Here is a 27,500-nt window from a genome sequence, read left to right as displayed (position 1 = left end):
CTGAACTTAAAACTGCAAACACTCAATTTCCCCAACTGTAGGTAAGAGCCAAGTTTGTAGCACAATCAAGTTCTTTGTAGAGATTTACATTAGGAGATTTTACGTGACAGTGTCATGGTATGACTGACTGAAGTCTGTCAAAATAAGTACATCAATCAATAATCATTAATCCTGGCGTGTTATTATTTGCAAAGTCGAAATCCCTTTCTTGAATTGGATCTTTAGCAGCCAGTCTGAATTTATTTCAAATTACTCTCGATTAACCAAACGAAGATTTGTCTAGCAGATATACATATAACTTCCCTACACGAAAGAATTAGCTTCTACCTTCAGATATAAAGGCTAGGATAAGATATAATGCCTCTTCAAGGAGAGTTTGACCTCCGGTAATTGCACATTAGAAGCGCAGATGTTCTACGGATGCGTTAAGATCATTGTTATACAGAATTGCCCTGGGTAAATCTCCTAAGTAAGGCCATTAATATACTGCAGTTGTAACAAGACTCTTTTATCCTCAAGCTAATCCCATACGGGAGGAGATAAGCTGAATATAATCACCTCTTCTGTCGATGGTACATTTCGTCAACAATTCTTTGCCTCTCTTATATAGTAATTAACAAAAAAAGTAATCCCAATACTAGGGTATGGTTTCTTTCGAGTGCTATAGAAATAATGTTAGTAAGTCTCGTTGCTCCACAGGAAAGAGTAATCTATTTCGTTTTAGATGGAAAATGCTAACATGATATTTTGATCTCATCGTCACGGGAAAGAGTTAAGAAGCAGGCTTTCCAAGAAGAGTAACACTTATACGTGAGTTACGTGTCTTTGGCAAGGAATATTTATAATTGGATGCTGTGCCACAGAAAGAGAAACGTATCTTTATCTATTTTACTCACTTTTACTTGCCTTTTACAAGGTTTCAGTTATTTACGTAAGGTGAAAATTGCCAGCGTCGAAGAGACACCAGAGGCTCTTCAAACCTACCGCAACGTAAGTCATCACTCAGTGGATGACGTCACCGTCAGCCGACTTCGTGATTAAGCAAAGAACGTAGCGTTACCGGCGAATGTTGATAAAGAATGTAAGAAAAAAAGATTAGCGTAAATTGTTCATCCTCCCTCACCAAAATAATGGCGGGACGTAATTTCAGATTCTGTCCTGTGGGTCGATGGAAGCGAACCTTCCGTGGGCTAAATTCTTTGAGGAGGAGGAGAAGAAGAAGAAGATGAAGAAAAAGGGAAGTATGCCATCGAGTGCATAATTGAGGCTTGATTACTTTCAATTTGCGTAAAGACACAGTCCAAGGGCTGGAAAATTGATTTCAGGTGGTTAGGCTCATTAAGAACGCACCGTTTTTCTTCTTACCTGTGGATCCAATCAGTTGTCTTCAAAAATTTCCAAGTAATCGAAGGTGATGACTGATTTGGGCATTTCACCGGGAAACGCGACAGTTACTGTACGTCTTCGTTGAGAAAAAAAAATGCTGACGGGGCCGAAATGATCAAACTTTTCAGTGTGGGATTGAAATGTTTTGTCTCTTGTACTGATCGTCTTCTGTTTATTTTTTACTCTGCGGTACATCCTTGCATTTTTCTAGGGCAGGTGAATAGTGATGCCTGCTTTAGAGTTCGTTGGTAAATATGGATGTTGAAAATATTAGTACTCAGCTCCTCGCGCACCAGTTAGAAAAGCTCTTGATAGGCCGAATGAATAAATAAATAAATAAAATAAAAAAAATAATTCAAATGGCAAGTGTTCTCGACTGCCCACAATACACTGTGGAATTAAGTCGCAAAACTTTTCGTATCGTCACATTACCAAAACCTCTTATGCAAAGTATATACTTCAGCCTTACCTGTAGTATGTATCATCCTAAATGAATCCACTCGTGATTATTTCTTATACCTTTTAAACATAACTTTAATTCTTCAACTTTCTCTTTTCTCCTCTTTTTATTAAATCCACAGACTGCTCCAAAACAAAACTCTCATTTTTAGGATTCTCGATTCTGAATGAATAGGGCCAATAAAATTACGCCCGTGGGCGTGAGAGCGGACACGATTCTTTTTCCTTTCACGCTTTTTTTTTTTACTTCATCTTCTTCTTTCTCTTCTCCTCTTTCTTATTTCTTGAGAAGTAGACCGCTCTTTTAAGACCTCGTTGAAAATTGTGGCTGCATTAGAGGCGTTAATTACGTGTCGGATTTTTTCCATGTCCCATAATTTTCTATTTCGCGTGTGACTGAGATTAAGTAGGAATTATTATTATTATTATTATTATTATTATTATTATTTATTATTATTATTATTATTATTATTATTATTATTATTCTGTTAAACGGCCAGCCCTGTGAGAGTCAAGTTTGACTCATTGGGCTGGTAAAACTCCTTTCTTTAATAATAATATTCTGTTAAACAGAATGGCAGAATTAAGAGAGTTGATTGTTTTTTTTTTTTTCTATTTTCCTTACAATTCGCTTCTCAGGCTCAGCGATGTTTCTGAGTAACTGGCCAATATTCATTTTGGGAATTTTTAAAAGATTATAAATGCTGAGGGTAATCTATTTATAATTTTTTGAAAATTCCCAATAGGAATATTGGCCAGTTACTCAGAAACATCGCTGAGCCTGAGAAGCGAATTGTAAGGAAAATAGAAAAAAAACGATTATATAAAATCAACTCGCTTAATTCTGCCATTCTTTTTAACAGCATTTGCCTTAAAAGAACGTCTTCTACAAAATCATTATTATTATTATTATTAGTATTATTATTATTATTATTATGACAGAAGTCTGCTTCGTCCTTCAGCTGTCTGATTCTAGAATTCCTTCCGCTGCGCTGAGTTCCATACAGTCCTGTTAATAATTTTCTTCATCGTAGTGACGCCAGTTTCGATTCCAGGACTTTATCATAGAGAATAAAAACAAGTAAACGTCGGCGCAATCGAGTTTTCTGTACTGCTGCTGCAGAGTATAATCAAGGCCACCGAAAATAGTTCCATCATTCTGTGGTCTCGGTATAATGCTATATGAGCCGCGGCCCATGAAGCTTTAATCACCGGTCGATGATGGCCTATCCTATATCGTTGACAGAAGCACGATTATGGATCATTTTACACTTAAATAAAGTAAAAATTACTGAGGGCTAGAGGGCTGCAATTCGGTATGCTTGATGGTTGGACGGTGGATGATCAACATACCAATTTGCAGCCCTCTAGCCTCGGAAGTTTTTAAGATCTGAGGTTAGGATAGGTTAATGAGTGGTTTTCATGTTATAATATATATATCTATATCTATCTATATATATATATATATATATATATATATATATATATATATATATATATATGTTTGTGTATGCATGTACTTATGCATGTATGTACGTATTATATATATAACAATATATGGGATAGCTACAATACTTGTTTAATGAGAAGTAAAATGAAACTTATGGTAAGCAACGCAGGAATTTTAAAATAATAAATTATGAAATAACCAAAATTTAAGATTATTTGTTCTGTTCACTGTAAAACCATAAACAAGAACAACAACAAAGTACTTTGTAAGCTTACTCCCCGAGTGAGCGAAAACTCGTGTCCCGCAATAATGACCCATTTCACGCGCGTAATTTCACGGACTGGGAAAACTAGAATAAAACAAGAGCATACTTCATTTCTTAAAATTCTGTAGTTATGGGCATGTAATTATAACGTAATTATAACGTAATTGTTATAATTCCTCCCGCAAAAAACTGACGTCCATCTCCGCTTTCCCACGCCCAAAATAATTTGTATAAATCTTCAAAGTGCAAGAAGGGGCGAGGAATAACGAGATAAATGGAGGAACTGAGAAATGGGGGGGATGGGTATAAATGGATAAGCAGTAAATGATTAGACGAATAAATGAATAATAGAGGAGGCGGATATACGGGTAAACGTGTTATTCATTAAAGGGTATAAATGAATGAAAGGGAAGGTAGTCAGACAAATAAATGTATGGATGAGCGAGTAAACGCTTGGATGAATATATTTATGAATAAATATCTGAATAAACAAAAACGCAAATGAGGGAATCAATAAATAAATAAACGAGAAAGCCTTTAAATGAATAAAAGCGTACGTACATACGTGAACAATATATTGATATACATAAATAAAAGGGTAAATGAGAAGATATACGAAGAAATAAATGAAACGACGAATCAACAATAAATAAAGAAATGAATAAGCAATTTACTGAACAATAAATGAAGTGTCCCATTGAGTCATTTAATCACTAACCATATTTATATGAATTTATTTCGTAAACTAATTAATGACTCCGATAGGACCCAATATTAATTATATTGATAATGAGGAGAAAAAGATTCCTATTTAACTTTGTCTTTTTTGGAGAGTTGATCATTTAATTATAAATTTTATCCGGTTCGCTCGAGAACTGCTAGTGAAGAAGAGTGGATAATCTCTCTCTCTCTCTCTCTCTCTCTCTCTCTCTGCAATTTTGCTTTACATTGTATACATATACATATGTATATGTGAGTAGAATCTACAGGTCATATTTACCAGAAACATATAGTAAACATATGAAGTTGGATCTCGAGGCTTTGTAGTGACAAGCGTATCCAAAAAAGAGCAAAGTATTTGAGAAGTTAAGAGGGCATTCTGGCTATTACATTTACATTTGTATACATGAATACACACACAGACACGAATAATATATACAGATATATATACAATCCCCTATTACTTTTACATATGATGGATAATTCTGCACAGTGATGACAAGCTTGATCTAAGCAGCATAGTAGACTACACGCTACACTGCAAATGTCACAGCAGAATGCACATTGTAGTGAAAATATACTGGTTAAATGTATATTTAAGTGTAAATGTCACAGTAGACAATACACTATAGTATTAAATGTCCCGGTAGACAGTGATGTAATGGCTGACAAAAGAAAAATCGCAAAAATCAATTAATCAATTTCCCGGTTTACAGAACTTTATAGTAAAATGTCCAAGCCAGAGGATATGGATAGAGTAAATTTCCCAATAGATTGCACCTTATAATGTAAATGTCTCTTGGGTTGAACGTCATTGTGTACATATCCCAGAAGAATTCACGTCATTGTGTAAATATATCAGAAGACTGAACGTTAGTGTGTAAATATCCCAGGAGACTGAACGTCATTGTGTAAATATCCAAGAAGAATTCACGTTATTGTGTAAATATCCCAGAAGAATTTACGTCATTGTGTAAACATCGCAGGAGACTGCACTCCATAGAGTAGACATCACAGCAGACACCGCACTTTTAAAGAACCGCCATTGCAAACCGGAAGTGATACTCGAAGCACCTGCTTGCCGTTAGATCAATCGGCCTTATGCCAGCGCGGGGTCTTGCGGTCACGAACCTCTCGTCTATTGCAGCGTCATGTTGCAACGTGGCTCAGATCCTCTTAAGAGGGCGAAAACATTACTTATATAGTTCGCGCGGCTGAGGAAGCCAGGCACGAAGGCACGTGCTTTGCAACGCTCCAAGCAAGTGGTCTGTCTGCTTCACCTTTTGCTTGTTGTTCAGGCAAGAAAAGGGTTTATCTATTTTTTTCTTTTTTGCAAGTGGATTTTCTTGAATAGGTGTCTGAAGGTTTTTTAGGTGTTGACGAATAGGTTGAAATAGGCCATAATTGTATTGATAGGGGTATTTTTTTAGTACTCTTATACAATCTGCCCAAAATGTAAATTTATAGTTGGCGATTTTGAAAAGGCTTGTAGTGGTAGCTTGCATCCCTGTTTCTAGTTAAGATTGCAGAAGAGTAAAAAACAAGTATATATATATATATATATATATATATATATATATATATATATATATAATATATATATATATATATATATATATATATATATATATATTCTCGTTTTTCTTAGAGGGAGTCGCGCTAAAATGGTATGTATTTCCCTTAACTCATCTAGTCTTGAAGGATGAGGTTGCTAGCCGGTCTCCCTATTATTCTTGACCTTAGCAGACGCTGCAACCCATATATACCTGGATGAACTGAATAGTGAGAGAGAGAGAGAGAGAGAGAGAGAGAGAGAGAGAGAGAGAGAGAGAAAAACCCCAACCAACTTAACGTAAATAGAATCTAAATACTCTCAGGGTCTTAAATCCGACTCGACCATATAGTTCTAACAAAGTGTTCAGCAGCGAGAGCCTGACAATAGACAAAGGCCAAATTAATTTTTTCATGAGAAATACTTAGTTGACATTCGAATAGAACACGATGAAAATTCGCCCCGTTCATGCCCCCGCACGCACACACCTTGGGTAATAAGGCTGGGGACAATGGTCATGCAAATACGTACGATCTTACAGAAGGCTTAGGGCCGTGACTGCTTAAGGGAAGAGGTGGATTAGATTTGTCACGAGGTTTCTGGGTGTTTTTATTCGTCTTCCCCCTCCCCCAACCTATGCCTCCTCCTCTTTTATTGTACTCCCCTCTTCCCCTATCATCCCCCTCTCTTCTCCCCCCCCCCCCCGCCCCCACCCCACCTCTTCTCCTCCAAGTCCCAGCCAGCAGACGGAGAAAGTAGGTAGGTAGAAAGACCGCGTCTCCTTCCCATCTCACAATCGCCCACTTCTTGTCTTCTACTTGACTCTGTTTCTATATATATACATAAAAAAAACTTTATTTCTATCGATTTCTCTCTTCTAAATTGTACCAACTGACTCAATATTCCTTTCCAAGACTCCCGTGGGCCGTTTAAAATCGTGACGAGTGTTCGAACAGTGTCTGTTTGTATTGTGAGTCTATACTTCCAGTTCGGATTTCTTTTTCTGGATTATTTACGTTTTCATTCCTGCTAAAGTTAAAGGTGAGTAAATTAAAAGCACCGAAGCTTCAGGCGATTAGTAACTTATTTAATTTTTGGGCTTTGGAGGTGTATCCTGTATACAGGTGTAAACTGATATGAAAAACTGTATGGACTTGTTTTAGGCGTAAGGTTAGTAGACCAGTGAATGGAGACAGAACTTGCAGATGATAACGAAACAGGTGAAACGTGTATACTGAATACCGTCATGTATTTTTACTATAGATTTTTTAGTTTCGGGTAAAGGAGTTTAATTGGAGTTAAACATCCTTTAAGGTTGAGAAAATTGTTAAAAATAAAAAACAGAAAAAGATAAGTAACAATATTCGTAAATCAGCTCGAGTACTCTGTAGATATCGCCAACGGTTTGTTAACCCTCTAACTTTGGTAATATAGATGCTTGAGATACTATGAGTTTGATCGAGATTTAAAACGATGACAGAAAAAGACGAAAAGAGAAAAGCAGAAGCACTAAGAAGGATAACGAGTTCGTTTGAATATTAAGAAAAATGATAAAAGATAAGAAGAGAAAAAGCAAAATCACAAATTATAATTATATAACCTTGAAGACTAAAGATACCACGACTGAATCAGATCGAAACCAAATGGATGAAATCCTTTGACTGGAAGTTTTATTTTTCAAGGTGTATTGCTTTTGACTTTCCTTAGGATGAAAGGAACACGGAAGGTGATATTGGCTGGTACTGGCTAGCAACAGAGGCTCGGTGGTTGATTCGTTTCGCCTTTTTTTTGTTAATGTCCAATTCAGGTGACAATTTGGAGATTCAAGGGGAATCACGAGATCTTTCAGAATACGAATCTCGCTTTTCTGTATGAAAGATTCGTTGATTTGTCTGAATGCTGAACTGGCGTCACATCCATAATCATCGAGAGAGAGCGTTAATGAATTTTAAGAAGCGATTATAGATAACTGCAGGTTTATCATAATAAAGGCACATGCGTTATTAATGCAGCGTGCACGTAAACTGTTAATGCAAATAATAGAAGACTGGGACCTATGAGGTCATTCAGCGCTGAAAGGGAAACTGAAGGTAAAGAAGATTTGAAAGGCGTAACACCTGTTAGAAGGGGGCGGAAAGCGAGATGGAAGAAAGAGAATGTGAACGGAGGTACAGTAAAATGAATGAAAGGGGTTGCAGCTAAGGGCAGAGGGGACGCCGCAAAGAACCTAAAGTAATGCCTGCAGTGAACTGCATGAGGTGCACTGACAGCGCTACCGGTCGACGGAGACTCAGTTGTGTAAGGTAATATGGAAAACACAAATCGAGTATTATCCGTAATTCGCCTGACATCTGTCTATCTTTCCGTGGATTCATCTGCCTCGGCATCTACCTGCGATTGCAACTTATCCAAAGGTTATCTGTCCGTTTTAGAGCTTATCCATTGTCTCATGCCTATTGTCTGTCTGTTTCATTGCTCGTTGACTGTCTTATGCCTATCCGTCGTTTTTGCCTTATTCCAGGTATCAGTAATACATCGTTAACTGTTGTTACTCTAGTGATTGTTTACATTCTTGCAATTGCGTTCGAACGTAGCTAACACGAGTTTTGTAAGTCTACTGGTTCTCATTGAGCATTATTATATTTGTTTCTGTTTCTCAATCGTATTTCTTCGATTAAAACATCCTAAAACAAAAGCTACATACAGTTAATATCATCAAGCTCTAATATGAAATTTTGAGTAGCCTGCACAATGAAAGACCAGACAGATTATTAACTAGAATAAAACGAAACTTGTTTTGTGCTGTAAAATTCTGGTTGCGCTTATCTTAGACCAAGCTGGCCTTATACCAACACGTGCTGTTTTGGAAGGGCTGTCCTTATGTGGGATAAGGTGTTAAAGGGAATAAGAAGTTTGGTGTGGACCACAGGATAGGTTCTGTCAGCCTTGCCTTGTGAAATTCCTTAATTTTTTTTAATTACATTTATATGGTATTCCTTGATATGTCAGAACCGCAGTTTATGATATTTTAGCCCTAAAAAGTGCCCCGAGTTTTTTAATGTTTGTAGTGCTCTTGTTCCAACAGTAGGGGGTTTCTGCAATCATGCCTTTTTAGTAAAATTACAAGCAATAAGTTTGCTAGTGGACTACTTGAATAGGAATGAGCAGCTATAAGCCCATCAACATCTAAAGACAAACTTCATTTTCATATGGCCATTATCGGTCTCGTCAACCTTAGGTGTAATGAGTTTTAAAAGTTCGACTTTCTAACTCCCTTCAACTTCTGCTCCAAGCTATTTCGGTACTTCTGACCGTTTTATCCATACAGGAACCTATCCAGGGTTGCAGTTTTCAGTTCGAAGTGCTAATTTGTATATATTTCGTCCTTACAGGAACCTATTCAGGGCTGCAATTTTCAGTTCGAAGTGTAAATTTCTATATACTTCGTCCTTACAGGAACCTATTCAGGGCTGCAATTTGTATATATTTCGTCCTTACAGGAAACTATCCAGGGCTGCAGTTTTCAGTTCGAAGTGCAAATGTGTATATACTTCGTCCTTACAGGAACCTATTCAGAGCTGCAATTTTCAGTTCGAAGTGGAAATGTATATATATTTCATCCTTACAGGAACCTATTCATGGCTGCAGTTTTCAGTTCGAAGTGCAAATTTGTGTATATATTTTGCTTGTGCCTTTTACTCGAAAACTCGTCCGTTGAATTTGAAAAGCAAGCTTCATAGAAGTGGGTGTCCGGTAAAGCCTAAATACGCCGCAGGTGGCTCGTTTAAGCACTATATCACCGTACTGCCGGAACTGCAATCGACCGGTATATACACAGTTGAGTGAAACTGCCCTGTTATGCTTGTAAAAGCCAGGTTTTGACTACCTCTGTGGATCAGTTTGGACAAATAGCGCATTAGTGTACTCGTCTTTCAGTGTTAGTGACCATATTGTACATACCTCTAGCCACTTCTATTACTTTGTTCGAACGCTGTTATTGAAGTGAATATGGTAAAGAATTTTTACATACTTGAAGTAGCGTCCATTCTTAAGAACAACGAAAAGCCAACAAAGGTATTTAACACTTATATCCGTCTTTATTTCTTTCCTACTGTTTTACGTAATTACTTTCTTCTCCGAGACATTTTATCATATTGTAGTACTCAGGTGCTCGATAGTCGATATGTATTTCAACGGATATTCTCATCATGGAAATCTTGTTCGAAAACTGGCTATCACTATCAGTTAAGAATATTATTTATATATAGTTCTGATAGTCAGTTCTGAATCAGGGCTCCATTTTCCATTTTGTAAACAGCCTTCAATAACACTGGCAGCTGTGACGCCAGATAACGCCTAATAAGACAACAAATCAATCCGCAGAGGAGATGAGTCACCGATATATGGAATGACGAGAAAAGTGTTAAGGAAATTTATATTCCAAATTGAATACAGTTCAGTCCTATCTCGAATCTCATGCTTCCTGCTGTTAGCTGGATCCTATTCCAAAATCATTGAGGTTCATCGTTCCCCCATCCTATCCACCCCCTCCCCCTTCCCGGCCCCCTTCCATTCGGATGTAGGCTACACGAGGACGATAAGCAAAGGCATCTTAGCGGTGACTTATCATAATAGTAGCCATAGGAAAGAGTCAGTTATAAATCTGCTGTTTTTCGAGCCGAGCGTAAATATCCACTGCCGATATCGCAGCTTCTCTCCTGCTCCTGATTGGTTGATTTATTTGAATTGCACCTTCTATTGGTTGGTGCGCACTTGAGCTTCACCAATCACGATTAGCCCCAATGACGTCTGGGGATTTTTACCGTCTACTAAAAAAAAAGAAAAAGAAAAGAAAGTCTACAGGGGCCACTGTGGCGAAGAGAAAGACCACCTGAAGTGAGATGAAGGCTGTCTTTGATTAGATTAATGGACAGATAAAGAGCATATAAGGCATACTCGTATAGGGATCTGTTTACATGGGATGGCAATAAGAATTTCATTTCTGAAACAAACGGGAAAAAAATCAGTTTACATAATGTAGCTGCCATACACATTATATATGTATACGAGTATATGATATATATTTATATATAGTACACACACACACACACACACACACACATATATATATATATATTATATATATATATATATATATATATAAAGAGAGGAGGAAGAGAGAGAGGAGAGAGAGAAAGGAGAGGAGATAGAGAGAGAGAGAGAGACGAGAGAGAGAGAGAGAGAGAGAGAGAGAGATGTAACGATCTTTATTCACTCTGAATCTAAATCCCGTCAAAAATGATCAATTTCTGGAATTTTGTGAGAAAGGCCTATTACTCTTACGACTTTTGCCGCAGCGCTGTTAGAAAAACAGAAATAAAAAGTCTCCAGGTCCTCACAGCGGTTTTGATCAAAGTACCACAACAGACTTCCGTTGATAATTGGATTTATTAGAGTAATTATTAGAGTAATTAACAGCGTCGGATCGGTGACCCATCAAAAGACGAAATTCGTTTGTGATCTGGCTACTTTTACAAAGCAGTAATGTTCATTTTTCTAATAGGAATTCCTCTGCCTTTACAAATGGAGAACGCTAGGGAATGAGAGTTAACCATTAACTGACGTTGCAATAATTGTGGTCATTATTCGGTTGTGGTTTGGCTACTTTTACGAACTACAAGCAGTATTTTTTAAAATTTTTGCTAGGAAATTTCTCTGCCTTTGCAGAATGAGAACGCTAGAGAATGAGAGCTTTACCGTTAACTGACGTTGCAATAATTGTGGTCATGGACGCCGAGGAGGATAGAGAGGAGAAATTGTTGTACTGATGAAAAAATGAGAAGAGTGGCTGAATTCTTAACCGAAATGAAGATTCTGATTGCATTCTTGAGGTGCCATCCATCTTGTTGGATGTGATCGAATTCCTCTCTTTAAATGGTTGAGTGCCTGACTCCATATTCGTTATTTAGAGAGAGAGAGAGAGAGAGAGAGAGAGGATAATATACTTATGTTTATAGAAAACGGACATTATCGGTGGTCAAATATTTTTTGAGGTTTTAACATTTTAGAAAAGGCTGAGCAGTAAATTATGAATATATTTATTAATGTTTTTTTTCACCTTAAAATAGATGATAACAGAGAGAGAGAGAGAGAGAGAGAGAGAGAGAGAGAGAGAGAGAATGTTACACTCAAGTTAACAGAAACGGAAAACGTCCTGTACCAGTAGTGAAAATTAGGCGGATGATGTGATCAGGATAAAAAAAAAAAAAAAGGGGGGGGGGGGCAGTTTTCAGCTGACGGTAAATTTCCGCCTCCAACGTCAATGAAACTAATCGTGATTGGCTGCTCATTCTGCTCAGCACCCACCATTGGTTACTAGGATGTCGACTGAGGACATTTACCGTCAGTGCGAATATAAAAAGTCTATATTATTATTACCATCACTTTCAAGGTATTCTTAAGCTAAAAGTTCATGTTGAGAGTTTATTGGGAATTTGCGTATTGCTATCAATGATAATTTTCAGATTATTTACAAAAGTTAATGTAATTGATCCCAGAATAAAAAAAAAAAAAAATCGTTACAATCTTTAAAAAAAACATTAATATTTACTACAAAAAATGGGTTTTAATGAAAATAATATTTTTTCTATGGATGTATACATCTCTCGGAAATAGAGGCTTCCCCTTATTCAAGAAAATCCCCAGAAATTGGTAGGTTTCCTCGCGGGGAGTTGCGTAATTGTTACGGAAATGGGAAATAATTCCCTTGAGGTACGATATACCGACGAGCCGAATGCTTCCTTTTGATGGGGGAAATAATTTCTCGTAGAGCGGGAAGGTATCCCAATAAAAAAAAAACGAATAATTCCTTTGACAACGGAAAGTAGAATCCGGACAAAAGATAAATGCTGTATGAAAGAGTATTAGTCAATTAGGACTAGGTGTATGAAAAGTGGTTCGACACACACACACACACACATACACACACACACACACACACACACACACACACACACACACACACATATATATATATATATATATATATATATATATATATATATATATATATATATTATAAGAGAGAGAACGAGAGACATTACATTTATATATATATCAACAGGCGGAGGTTTCTCTAAACCCAACTATATAATGAAGGCAGGGGAAGCACACAAACAGGTCAAGGAACTCATATTTATTAAGTTGCAACGTTTCGAAGCCAACCAGCAGGGCTCATTTTCAAGCTAAAATTAACAGTATCTAATTAGTACAATAAAATTAAGCTACAATATTAAAAATATACAATGTAAGGTACAATAAAACAACCACAGTTAAAAGTACAAATAAGGACCAACCGTTTAGTGTGAAGAAAAAGGAAGGACTAACAAAAAACGTAAACAGTTCACGAGAGGTAAATTGGTGTAGACGTGGCATGGGTGTTCAGTGAGGGGACCAGTTTTTTTTAATAAACAATGATTCATTAATTGCTAAAAACCTTATGATTGACAGCTCTGCCCAAAACCTCAAAATCCTTGTACTGAATAGAATACCTACATTTATCGGTATGATCCCTATGTTGGAAAATTCGGGATTCGAAAGCTTAGTGCCAATTCTATAGCTGACAGCTCTATGACTGTCTATTCGGACCTTAAGTAACCAATATAGGTTCCTCGATTACATCGAGGATAAGTAAATTTGTAAAGAACACATGAGGTCATCAATGGATCCAAACGGTCCTTGAAGCTGAAAAGGCTACCGATATTCAGTGGGTTTGTGGGTATAATTTTGGTTTTCATGGCAGGGAGATGACCAGATATTAAAGCGTGAAGTTCCTTATAAAAAGTTGTATTATGAATAAAAGGAAGGCTGGCATAGAAAGGTAATTTAGGAACGTGAGGAATAGGATGACGTGGAACAAAAATATTACTTAAAAATTTGGAGACATGCTTAAAGAACAACTGGGTGGGAAAGCAGTTGCTGTTAAAATATTTTTGCAAGAATGTGACTTCATTGTGAAAAGATTGCCAACTGGAAGACAAAGCAAAGGCTTGGTGAAGCATGGTTAATAAGGCATTCATCTTAAAATCAAGAGAACAAAAACTATAAAAATTTGTACCAAGACCAGTGAATGTCTTTTTTCTTAAAACGCAAGTTGAGAAGCCTTGAGAGGAGCGTGTAATTAAAATATCTAAAAAATGCAACTGATTGTTGGTTTCGTGTTCAATGGTGAATTTGATGTTAGGGTGAAATGAGTTGATGAAAGTTAAAAACCTCTCGGCGTCAAACCGACTTCTAAAGAGTGCAAACGTGTCGTCAACATACCGTTTATAAAATAGTGGATGGTAACTAAGGGGACAAGAATCAAGCATTTGCTCTTCCAGCGAGCACATGAAGATACCGGCAAAGATATTTTAATTACACGGTCCTCTCAAGGCTTCTCAACTTCCGTTTTTAGAAAAAAAACATTCACTGGTCTTGGTACAAATTTTTATAGTTTTTGTTCTCCCAATCATAAGGTTTTAGGAATTAATGAATAATTTTTTATTAAAAAACTGGTCCCCTCACTGAACACCCATGCCACGTCTACACCTCTTTACCTCTCGTGAACTGTTTAAGTTTTTTGTTAGTCCTTCCTCTGTCTTCACATTCAACGGTTGGCCCTTATTTGTACTTTTAACTAGGATTGTTTTATTTTACCTTACATTGTGCATTTTAATATTGTAGCTTAATTTTATTGTACTAATTAGATATTGTTACTTTTAGCTTGAAAATGAGCCCTGCTGGTTGGCTTCGAAACGTTGCAACTTAATAAATATGAGTTCCTTGACCTGTTGGTGTGCTTCCCCTGCCTTCATTGTATATATATATATATATATATATATATATATATATATATATATATATATATATATATATAGAGAGAGAGCGAGAGACAATATATGTACATAAGTGTATGTATATATACGTACATTATATATATATATATATAATAATAATAATAATAATAAAATAATAATAATAATAATAATAATAATAATAATAATAATAATAATAATATCCTTTATTTCAGCTCAGGGCCAAATACATGGAATATACAAAATACAGACAGTAACATACACAATCTAGATATATGAGACAACATGATAAAAAAAATGAATGATCGGCACTTATCCACAAAATAGCTGAGGTAGCATAAAAGATAGTAAACATAATACTGGTAATAACAGTAATAATATTGGTGAGAAAAAAAATGCATTGAGAGTTATAACCCTTAGTGCATAGATTATATAACTTAAATTTCAACTAGAGGCCTTAGGTGGTTACAGTAGTCAGGTCCAGAGGGCTAAATACGAAAATTGAATGTAAAAAAAAAAAAAACTTTAACTTCATAGTAATCACAGTAATAATGAAAAATTAAAATATCAGCAATAAATATAATAATGACAAAATCTCCAGATGACATCTTGCCAATACAGAAATTAAGTCTTATATATATATATCTACAGATATATATATATATATATATATACTATATATCTATATATATCATATAGATATATATATATATACATATATATATATATATATCGAGATATATCTATATATATATATAGATATATATATAGTATATACATATATATATATATAGATCTATATATCAGATATATATATATATATCTATATATAGTATATATATATATATATATATATATATATATATATATATATATATATATATATATATATATCTATATATATAGAGTTATGTATATATCTATAGATAGTTATATATATATATATATATATATATATATATATATATATATATATATATATATATGAACAGAGAGAGAGATGGAATGATCTCTGAATCACTTTGACTCTAGTAAAAATGATTAGTTTTTAAAACAGCGGTATTTTACCCGTGTGAACTCTTCTCCTATCTTTATCAATACCACCCTAATGAATGTGCGTTTACAGAACTCAGTGTGAGAGTGCCATACTTGAAATACATCGTCTTCGTCGGTAATGACATAATCGCTAAAAGAGATACGGTAGTTTAACTTGTTAGGGGACTCTAGACAAACATTCTGTTCCCCAGCGTACGTCCAAAGACTCGTAGTAATTGCACATCTTAATTAAAAGTTTATTGCCATTACATTTCATTTTAATCTATTTTAAATCAGTATCAAGGAATTTTCTGGGACAAAATGTCGGAACCATTAGAGAGAAAGCAGCAAATATGGAGTAATTGAGTCATGTTTTGATTGGCAGGTGTTTTTCTGGACTAATGCAGATGGAATAAACAGTTATCAAGTTAAGGTAAATAAACACAGAATGCTTTATTAATCACGAACGCGCCTAAAGCGCACCCAGCACAAAACTGCAATACACGAAAGTACTCTTCTCAATTCCGGGAGTGAAACATCACGAAACATTAGCAGAGAAGGATGAACCAGACGCCCAGAGAGCCTCATGTTTTGCTTCTTTGTCGAATGACGAATTTATCACTTTCTCGAAGACGAAGAGGGAGATGAGGCTCAGATGGCCCGTGGAGATGGCCATCCATCGTGGAAGCTTCATGTGTTATTAGCAACAAGACACAACATTTACAACATTTTTACGAAAGTCATCATCTTAATGTTGAAGGCCAGAGAGAGAGAGAGAGAGAGAGCGAGAGAGAGAGAGAGAGAGAGAGAGAGAGTTGAGTTAAAAGCTTAGGTTCTTAAGAAAAATGAATGCGCCTTTTTATCTTCTTTTGTGAGTAACAAGGACTAGGATGTCTCAAAGACTTATTAGTCCATCCGAGGGAGACATCATGAGCTCACTTCACTCTTGGAGCAGGTTTTACTGTTCATTCACAGTGTCCTAATGATTTTGTTTAGCTTTCTTATAAGCTCTTCCACACTGTTGCTGTTTACAATTCTGGTGGAAGTTTATTCCATGTATCACATATCTTGTATGTAAAGAAGTATCTCTCCAGTTCTAGTTTCCATCGATTATTTCTCGTCTGGTTTTCGTTTAACGTAAATAGGTTACTGTCTCCTTTTAGGAAGGATATCTTGATGTTGAACGACAGAGAGAGAGAGAGAGAGAGAGAGAGAGAGAGAGAGAGAGAGAGAGAGAGAGAGAGAGACTTAAAATTTAAGTTCTCAAGAAAGAAGAATGCCCTTTTTTAGCCTCTTTAAAAATTCGTTCAAATTAGTTACTTGCTATGTTAATTTCCTGTCTCGATATGAAGTGAAATCCTTGTTTTTTGACTCTTGATTTTCCAGTAAATGATGAAACTATTTAATGTTCATTATCGTTGTTTCCCAATACTTTTCATTCATTTATTTTCACTTTGATGTGACGCAAATTTTTGGCATTCTTGTTATTTTCCAGTCCACATCTCTTCCAAGTTTTTGTTACGCCATCTATCTTGTCCTCTGATTTTAACACTTTCTGTATGCCTATCTATCTTTTTTATGCACCTTTCCTATATAACTAGCCTTTTACACACCTTTTCTATAGATATCTATCTATCTTTTCTATATATCTATCTGTCTTTTTACACACATTTTCTGTATATCTACATCTTTTTGTACACCTTTTCTGTATATCTATGTAACTGTTTATATGCTTTTTCCATATATCTATCTAACTTTTTTTGCATGCCTTTTCTATATATCTCTATATATCTATCGATCTATCTTTTATACACCTTTATATACTTTCCTTCTTTTATCTAATCGCTGTTTTTACACCATTCCTTCACCTCTCTCTCTCTCTCTCTCTCTCTCTCTCTCTCTCTCTCTCTCTCTCTCTCTCTCGCTGTTCCGACAACTTTATACACTCTCCCCTCTTATCTCTAACCGCCGTTTCTACACCATACCTACACCCCTCCCTTTTTCGTTTCTCCTACGTTTATTAAAAGTGCTTCCCTGTTCCGACACAGATCATCATCATCGTCGGAAGGAAGGACCCTCCAAAAGACAGCTACAGAGAGCGAGAGAGATGGCGGAAGGCAAGAAGCTGAAGAGCAAACGCAAATCTGCGTCAAGTTACGGCACTCTCCCTGATTTGCAGACGCCCGTCGATGTGGTAAGTATATACCCGAGGATGACTGACACTCACCGGGTAGGATCTGTTTACCCGGTGGCACTGATAGAGGGTCGAGTTTTTTTTTTCCACGGAGGGTCTGGGTGGTAGGATCTCCTTCCAGGAGAGTTTTTTATTTTTTTAATTTTATTTTATTATTAGGGTTTAGGTTTTATCTCTGTTATCTTTGTGAGACATTTTAAAACGTATTATGGTTTTGAGATGAACAGGTTTAAATGTAATCTGTGTCGTGGTCTTATTAAGAGATATGCAAATTCTTCCTTATCCTTTTATTCTGTCTGTCTGCCTCTCTCCTCTTTCATATGCACAAATGTGTTGCTGTGCATATATATATATATATATATATATATATATATATATATATATATATATATATATATATGTGTGTGTGTGTGTGTGTGTGTGTGTGTGTGGGCGCGTGTGCATGTGCGCGCGTGATTACTCACACAAGGGATTACCGGGAGAGTATTTTTTTTGGACTTGATTTGTGCTAAACTTCTCATTTTGAACGTCCATAGTTTCTATAGAGCTGCAAGTACGAGGCAGAGTTTTGAAATTAAAGTTAGCTGTTCATTTATAAGAAAGAAGAAATAACTTGGATAAATCAGCAGTTTTTTGAAAGGGATAAGATGAGTTGCAAGGCAATATCCATAACACTCTCCCGTACGTGAAAATCCAGGCGTCTTGTAAGAGTTTGTCCTTCGGTCAGTTTATATTCCGACCAAAAATAAATACGGGCGTAATACGAGTAGAATATAACGATGGCCATTGTTTGAGGTACGTTAATTGCTGAACAATTTTCAACATGAAAATGAATCAAACTTTAACTATTTCAATATCCCAGCGAGAAACGAACGAAAGTTCTATTATTCTCTATATAAGCTAAATAAGAATGACTAAGTAGTATAGTTTGAGTGATGGAATCGAACATCGCCTTTTCAATGTATTATGTATAATGCTTATAATTTATTAGAGAATGATAGTGGCATTTCAATAAAATCAACAAACTTTAACCATTTTGATATCCCTGCGAGAAGCGAATGGAAGAAGATTTATTATTTTTAAAATAAATTGGAGAAGAATGACTACGTAGTATAGTTTGGGTGATAGAATCGAACCTCATCTTTTTCAATGTATCATGAATAATACTTATCATGTATTAGAGAATAGTAACGGCATTTTAAAAATGCAACATTATGCTAAACAACTTGCCTCTTTTTTTGTCTCTGTAACATTCCCATAATGAAAATCTCGATTCGATAGTTTCCCAACTTGAGAGACCGACGGTTCTTCTTCTATAAAAGTGTCCTACAAGAACTGACGGATTACGAGCATGTCTGCCACGACAAAAGGGCCTCGTCGTTTGCAACATCTCTGAGCTCCTCACACTTTTGGCCCAGCACCTCCCGAATTTACGGAACTTGGCGCCCTTCTCGGAAGTTCCGCAAAAGTGGGAAGAAGAGCTATACGAGGCTCAAAGTTAGCAAGCCAGGAGGCATTAAAACCGGTTATTATACGAATCCCTTGATCTGCAGTCGTTTATATTCGTGTTTAATAACCGACTCGTCCCCTGATATATGAGGATAGTTATTACAGACCGAAGACAAACCAACCTTCAGCGAAATTGTGGTTGATGGCGCAATAAAAGAGAAGTTAATCGGAAAAATGAGAGACTTAGATGAACGACGAGTGTGTTGAAGATTTATTTTATTTTTTTTTTTTTTTGTAACTGAACAAAGATAGGCTGGAGTTCATGAGTTATATCACAGAGAAAGCAAAGGCCGTATTTACATAGTGTTGTAGATTATGCTTGATTTGTTTTGTGTTTGAATGTTGAAGTTCATTCATCATGAAGATAATGAAAGAAATTCATGACTTTTTAGGTTGTAATAAAGAAGGAAGTACTTTATTAATGATTGTTTAAAGCTAAATAAAACGTACACACACACACACACGCACACACACACACACACACACACACATATATATATATATATATATACATATATATATATACATACATATATATATACATATATACATACATATATATATCATATAGTTTTATAGACGTATACATACATACATACACATATATACATATATATATATATTATATATATATACATATAATTCTATACACATATATATATATATATATATATATATATATATATATATTATATATATATATATATATATATATATATATATATAAAATATTTATACGTGTGTTATACATATATTGATTTCCTTTAGGTAGAATAATGATAAAGCAATGCTTTTATTAGTGTCCTTACTGAATAAACATTGAATAGATCTCTTTCGTAATACCAGACGCTTCACTGACCTCCTTTTTTTTCGATAGCAACGTTCGAGCTCACTCGAACGACCCGAGCATTACGGTTGCGTCATCCGAATCACATTGTCTCGGCAATGTGAATTTGCCCAGTTACGTCATCAGTGCCGCTTTTCACTTTCGTTTTAATCTTACAATTACCTTACCTAGTCACACGTCCTCTTTTTATTTAAGTCATGTGACTGCGTCTGCGTCATACGAACCGTTTGTTCGTGTTATCCGAATCACTCGTTCGGCATCAATACGAATCAAGCGTTCGATTCCCCCAGAATCATTAGCTCGTGTGATTCGAGACTTTTTTTCACTCCAAACCAAAAATTTCCGTTTGTTTCAGTCTTTTTTTTTTATTTATTTTCAAAGATGGAGTATTTTCCACATAGAACCAAAGAATCCGTTTATTTCAGTCTCTTTTTATTCATATAGAGACTCTTGCTTTCACTTCAAACCAAACATTCCGTTTTTTTAGTCTTATTTTCTATTCATTTTGAGACGCCTTCGTTTTCAAATATAGAGTATTTTCTATCTCAAACCAAACATTCCGTTTGTTTCAGTTTTTTTATTCATTTTGAGACGCCTCTATTTTCAAAGATTTAGTTTTTTTTTCACCTTTTTATGGGCTACCATATTCTGATCTTGATTTAGTGTCGGTTTTAGCATAAGCCCCAAGAAATGACTTGCAGCTCACTTCGATTGTTTAGGTATTATATTGCCCATAATTTACAACAATAAATTTGACATACAGTTTAGGGGACATCCTATATTAACTTAAGTGCTTTCAAAACATGCTTGAAAGCGTAACTTTGCTTTTCAATATATAATTTAAGAGGCGACTATACTTACAAAAACACTTAAAAAACTTTTCTTTAAAAAAACACTTCAAACGCACAAATTATTTTTCTAAATACTTCAAAAACACAACTGTTCTTTTAAGAAAGACTTCAAAAAACACAACTCTTCTAAAAAACAACACTAAAAAATCGCAAAAACTTTTTATATTCACCTTAAAAACACTTGCAATCACACCTGTGCTTTCAAAATCCACTATAAAAACACTTGCAATCAAACCTGTGCTTTCAAAATGTACTTTAAAAAACACTGGCAACCACACCAACTTTCAAAATACACTTTAAAAACACTTGCAATCACAGCTGTGCTTTCAAAATGCACTTTAAGAACACTGGCAACCACACCAGTGCTTTTAAAATGCACTTAAAAACACTGACAAGCACACCAACTTCCAAAATGCACTTTAAAAACACTTGCAATGACACCTGTGCCTTCAAAATGCACTTTAAAACACTGGCAACCACACCAGTGCTTTCAAAATGCACTATAAAAACGCTGGCAATCACACCTGTGCTTTCAAAATACACTTGAAGTCGCACCTGTAATTTTAAAATTCACTTCCAGACTCGTTATAGAGAGGTCGTTTTTTCCTCGAAGGCCGCTGAGCCTCTTTACCTGTGCAGGTGGATTATCGAAAACGCCTGTATCAGGTAAGATTTATCTATTAGAATTATGTCAAGTACTCCATTATTTACGATACGTCCTCCGTGCAATGGGAAAAGACCGTATTTTGGCGTTTTTAAGTGACGCGTTACACCTATTATTTTGTTGGTATGTAAATTTTATGTAAATATATTTGAAAAGTCCTCTCTCTCTCTTTCTTCTATCTACATACATACATACATACATACATACATACAACATATATACATATCTATATATATATATATATATATATATTATATAGTATATATTATATAATATATATATACACATATACATATATATGTGTCTGTGTGTGTGTGCGTTTGTACTTATATATTAGATTGCTTTTCAAGTAAGGAATCATATATTATGCTGCAGTTGTTAGAGAAACTACTGTCATTGTAAGAATATAAATTCAAGTTAGAGAAAAGAAAGGGAAAACTCTAATAAAATGCAATAAAACAATATACAGATAACGTATAACATACATAATTCAAAGCTGATTTAGGACAATGGTTGGTTCGTTAGCTACAATAAAAAAAATGGGACCTATAATAAAATCGTCTTGAGAAAATAGAGAAAGAATACCCGAAGAACTAACGAAAGATGAACTCGAAAAAGATGAAAAATAAGAAAACAGTTATTTTTGCAAATAACCAAGAAAAAGTTGTGGAAGGTTTTCGGTGAAGCTAAAGTGGAAATTCTTTGGAGAGATGTCGATGTATCGGGGAGGAACGAAGACGAAAGTAGAAATGTGATGCTTGCAAGGAAAAAATAAATAAATAAATAAATAAAAAATAAGTGGAATGTATTGACAAGTCGAGGTCGGGAGCTGGAGCAATAATAAACTCGTTTTAGAAGGAAATTGAAATTTTAGCGGATGTGACAAAGATGAAAGGAACAGGAGATATTCGGATTATATAGGAGGGAGCATGGCTGTGTTGCACCCACACTCAGATAAACGGACACACACACACGCAGTCAGATGGGGAATACGCAGAGGCAGCCCAAGGCATTATTCAGGGCAGTTCCATCGATAAAAAAGAAACATATAAGAAAACAAGATCCTATTCAAATAGCAAGAGCAGCATCAGGAGAAGCTTACAATACTCAAAAGAGCTTTTATTGAAAATCCAACCATTGAGAGTTGTCCTGTGTTCACGGTAGAGTTCAGAGTGAGAGTTCTGGGAGGCTGCGGGATCCGCGAAATAAAATGCCGTCGAAATTTGTATTGATAGAATGATGGAATATATGAGCTCAGTTGAGTTCACTGTGATTGCTTTAGTGGTAGCATCTTGTGTGTTGAATATGTATGTATATATGTATATGTTATATTTATATGTATATATATAAATATATATATATATATATATATATATATATATATATATATATATATATATAACTGAATCACGAAAATTTGGAACGTTATGAATATATAAATAAAGGGAAATGCCACGACGTACTGTTCTTTACTTAGTAATATATGTGTATGTATATATATACATATCTGCATATATAAGTTGATTTTATATATATTATATATTTTGTATATATGCGTGTATTCAATTGTTCTTTAACTGAATGGAACAGCTTTTACAAGTGGAAAATAAAATTCCTATCCACTTGCATTATTTGTGCCAAAATCTTCATGAAATACTGAAAGACATTTTTTTTATGTTTTTGTATATACGAATTGATAAGTGTGTTTTAGTTTTCTGTAAAACAAAACTATTGAGATGGATATTTCTCTGTCTGTCCGTCCGCACTCTTTCTGTCCGGTCAGATCTCGAAAACTACTGAGACTAGACGGCTAGAATTTGGTATGTTGATCGTCCACCCTCCAATTATCAAGCAAAGTAAATTGCAGCCCTCTAGCCCTAAGCAGTTTTTATTTTACTTATAGTTAAAGCTAGCCGTGATCGTGCGTCTGGCTGAGAGTTTCTTACAGCATTATACGCTGTGCAGAAAGCTCGGTTGCTCCGAAGACGCTTTGACGCATGTTTTTAGTTGTTTTTATTCGCACGAACGAACAAACACCGCTTAGTGAGGAACCTGAAAGAGATGATCACCGCATGCAGTCAGCTCTCATGCATTGTTGACCTTACTTACAATGCCGTTCTCTTCTTCCAAGTTCGCGGAATCCCAGAACATGTGTGTTGGTGTTGTGTTCTCCCTTTGAGAATTAATGCTCCCTCAGTCCCCCTGTACTTTTAACGACGTCCTCCTCTCCTCAGTGTGAAGTTGTCCTCGTGTTCTGTCCTGAAGTGTTCCTTAATGATTCCTCGCTGGAAGTTGCATAATTAGACAGCGCGAGAATGCTTTTATGGCCGCCCCCAACGCGGGCGTTAAGGGGCGAGGTTGTGTGTGTGTGAGTGTGCGTGTGTGTGTGTGTGAGAGTGTGTGTGCGCGCGCGCGCCTGCATCTCGTATTTGTATTGTGGTTTTTTTATTGGTGTTGTAAGTGTCCCGTCCTTCTCCAATACGAGGAATTGTTGATTGTTAATTCTGGTTTTTTAAATAATGTATTTTCATTTTTATTTATTTATTGATTTATTCGCTGATTTATGCTTTATTTTTCCTAATAACTGATCAATTTCTCCATTTCCCCTTACCTTCTGAAACTTCCTTGGAATGAGTGTCATATTCTTTGGAAGCTTGAATTCCAAGTCAATGTCGCCTGTGGGCTTTTTCTTTATGAATAGGGCTTATCTTCGGAATAATAGTAATAATAATAATGGTTGGAGGTTCACACTTGACTGAAGATGAACCTAGTACAAGGTTCGAAAGCTTTTATTATAGATAGATAGATAGATAGATATTTTTATTGACCACAATACAAAATAATATGAATTTTACAAAAAGAGTATTTGGTCCAAAATTACAAAATTAAGTACAGTAGATTTGTACAATCTCTTATACAAACTAAATGAATTTCTATTACACATATATTGTACTAACACAAAACCAATTTAACCATACGCCTTCAACAAGTATACATTAAAGACTTTATACGCACATGCGATATTATTGTGAACCTGCAACCATTGTCATTATTTTCGACACAGAAAATTGTGTCCCCAATAATAATAATAATAATAATAATAATAATAATAATAATAATAATAATAATAACGTTGGAAAGGGAGCATCGATTGTAGGATTGGCGAAGAAGTGAATTCAGTGATTGTGGGAGAAGGGTTTCACAGTCTCCACGTAAGTGTTGAGGTGGGAGGAACTTGCAAGCCTCCTCCCCCCTCCTCCTACTCCATCCCGCCTACCTCCACCTCTACTACTTCTGTCTTCTCGTATGTTTCCTCAAGCTAATGTCCTTTTCAAATGCGGGGGAATGTTGTCAGGGGACAATGATTATGCTCTTGTTGGATATTGCTGGAAAAGGGATTTTATTTTTTTGATGTTGTGGGGGGATGGGGGGAGTATTGGAAAGATGTGTTTACAAGCAGACCCTTTTTTGGAAGGGGGGAAGGGGCAATGTCTGATGAATTGATGGAAGGGGAGCAATAGTCGAGGAAAATGTTGGGAAGCAGATAACTCCTCGGACGAGGGGGATGGAGGGGGCATTGTCTGATAGATTGTTGGAAGGTGAGTGTTGGAAACCAAGTTCTTTGATTATAGGATTTTTGGAAAGGAACGAATGATTTTGATATTGTTGAAAAGGGATCACTGGTTGTGGGGATATTGGAAGGGGATAAACTTTTGTGGCGTTAATTATCAATTGTGGGATGGGTGGAGAGATGTAATATACTATTAATTGTTGGAACGGAGCACTGCATATGCCATTGTTAAATTGCTATTAACGACTATCCGGTTATGAGAATTGTTCATTGAATGTGGCCATGTTGGAAGAAAGTCATTGATATGTGGTGCAAGGAAAGTTGTGAGTGAGAGTACAATTTTTATTAAGAGGGATCACAAAATGTTGAATGGGCTCATTGATTAAAGTATTGTTGGCAGAGGTCGTTGTTGCAGAGATTGTTAAGTTGATCTTTGAAAGTGGGATTGGTAGAAGGTTTCAGCCATATGAACTTTTGTCCCTTATTCATTTGTGACTCCTTTTTTTTTTTTTTTTTTTTACTGTCACAAATATTAAGCCACAAATATCGTTAAATTAAATTACACCTAGAGAGAATGATCAATGAAAAGGGCTTCCGAGTCGGCTGGGACTCGAACCGACGCCTGGTTTGGGAGCAGTGATAAACAGTGACTTACGCCACCTGGCTATGGTGTCAATTTTTCCGAATGGCATTTTTATCATTTTCAAGCCGTTAACGCTATATATATCCTTCATAAGATCAGAACCATTTTACCCTCCAGTTCTTTCATTTCAATTTCTCTTACCAGTTATTTCTTTATAAATAAAAGAAAAGGAGAATTGAAAGAAAAGCAAATTGGTGGAGTATATCTTAGCTGCAGTAGAACTTACGAAGTGTGAGTGGAAGAAAGTAAATATGAGCACGACAGCGGGGAATGACAAGGTAATCAACAGTGGCCTCGGTGATACCTGGCCAGTGTCCCGTGGGCTGACGTCTTTGCAAATTCATTTTGCACCAAGCGGAGAATACTTCCATCAGTGTTCTTTCGTGTTTACGTAACTCATTAAAGAAAGGTGGTTTGTTTGCATTATTATTCACGAGATATGGATAAAGTCTTTGCGAGATATGTATAAAGTATTCACGAGCCATGTATAAAGTATTCGCGAGAAATGTATAAAGTATTCGCGAGATATGTGTAAAGTGTTCACGAGATATGTGTTGAGTATTCACGAGATATTTATAAAGTATTTGCGAGATATGGATAAAGTATTCATGAGATGTACAAAGTATTCACGAGATATGTATAAAGTATTCATGAGATTTGTATAAAGTATCGAGATATGGATAAAGTATTCACGAGATATGGATAAAGTTTTAACGAGATAAGCATAAGGTATTCGCGTGATATGTATGAAGTATTCGCGAGATATGTATAAAGTATTGCGATATATATATATATATATATATATATATAGATATATATATATATATATATATATATATATATATAAAGTATTTGCGAAATATGTATAAATTATTCACGAGATCCATATTTAATATTCTCATAAAAATACTACTTTTATCAAATGTAGACGGTGATTGTCTTTCCCAGTACGTTGCTTATTTGAGTCACTATGACAACGCAACAAGGAAGAGAAAATAATTGCAAGAGAGGAATGTAGATCTTGAAATATTTGTTTTTTATTTTATCTCAAACCTTTTAGGTATCTGTGTGTGTATGAGAGAGAGAGAGAGAGAGAAGAGAGAGAGAGAGAGAGAGAGAGGAGGGGAGTAGGGATTTCAGACCATAACCTTCGGGTGTTATCTCTCGTTTTCGTTGACATCTCCAGTATCTCGCGGGGAGACTTCATAATTTTCCTGACATCCTACACCTTTCGTTCAAGCAGCTGGCCTTGAAGAGAGACGAAAGTTAAGGCTATAAAAATTCATCTCTGTTTTCACAAGCTTACAGAAAGCGACATTAATGCTGCTACACGTATGAGATCAGGACGTGCTTCCACACGGGAGCTATTTCCAGCTATCTCGTGTTTTAGTTTTCTGTAAAAGAAACCTATTGAGATGTCTTTGTCTGTCCGCCCTCAGATCTTAAAACTGCTGAGGCTAGAGGGCTGCAAATTGGTAAGTTGACCATCCACCATCCAA

The 27,500-nt window shown here is 35.7% G+C and overlaps 2 protein-coding genes across 2 annotated transcripts in view; one reads left to right on the top strand and one right to left on the bottom strand.

Annotated features, from left to right (window-relative positions):
* The window catches only part of LOC135225648 (uncharacterized), a 112,854-nt gene that overhangs the window by 72,443 nt on the left and 12,911 nt on the right, over window positions 1–27,500 (bottom strand). The gene's annotated exons all lie outside the window — the stretch shown is intronic.
* LOC135225647 (proton-coupled zinc antiporter SLC30A2-like) overlaps window positions 6,587–27,500 on the top strand; it is an 89,546-nt gene continuing 68,632 nt past the window's right edge. The window contains 2 exon segments of the mRNA XM_064264973.1: window positions 6,587–6,873; window positions 17,771–17,916. Coding sequence (XP_064121043.1) covers window positions 17,830–17,916 — 87 coding nt within the window. The 5' untranslated portion in view covers window positions 6,587–6,873; window positions 17,771–17,829.

The sequence above is a fragment of the Macrobrachium nipponense genome, chromosome 13 (genome assembly GCF_015104395.2).
Source record: "Macrobrachium nipponense isolate FS-2020 chromosome 13, ASM1510439v2, whole genome shotgun sequence".
Lineage (NCBI taxonomy): Eukaryota > Metazoa > Arthropoda > Malacostraca > Decapoda > Palaemonidae > Macrobrachium > Macrobrachium nipponense.
This window is presented reverse-complemented; position numbering and strand designations above follow the sequence as displayed.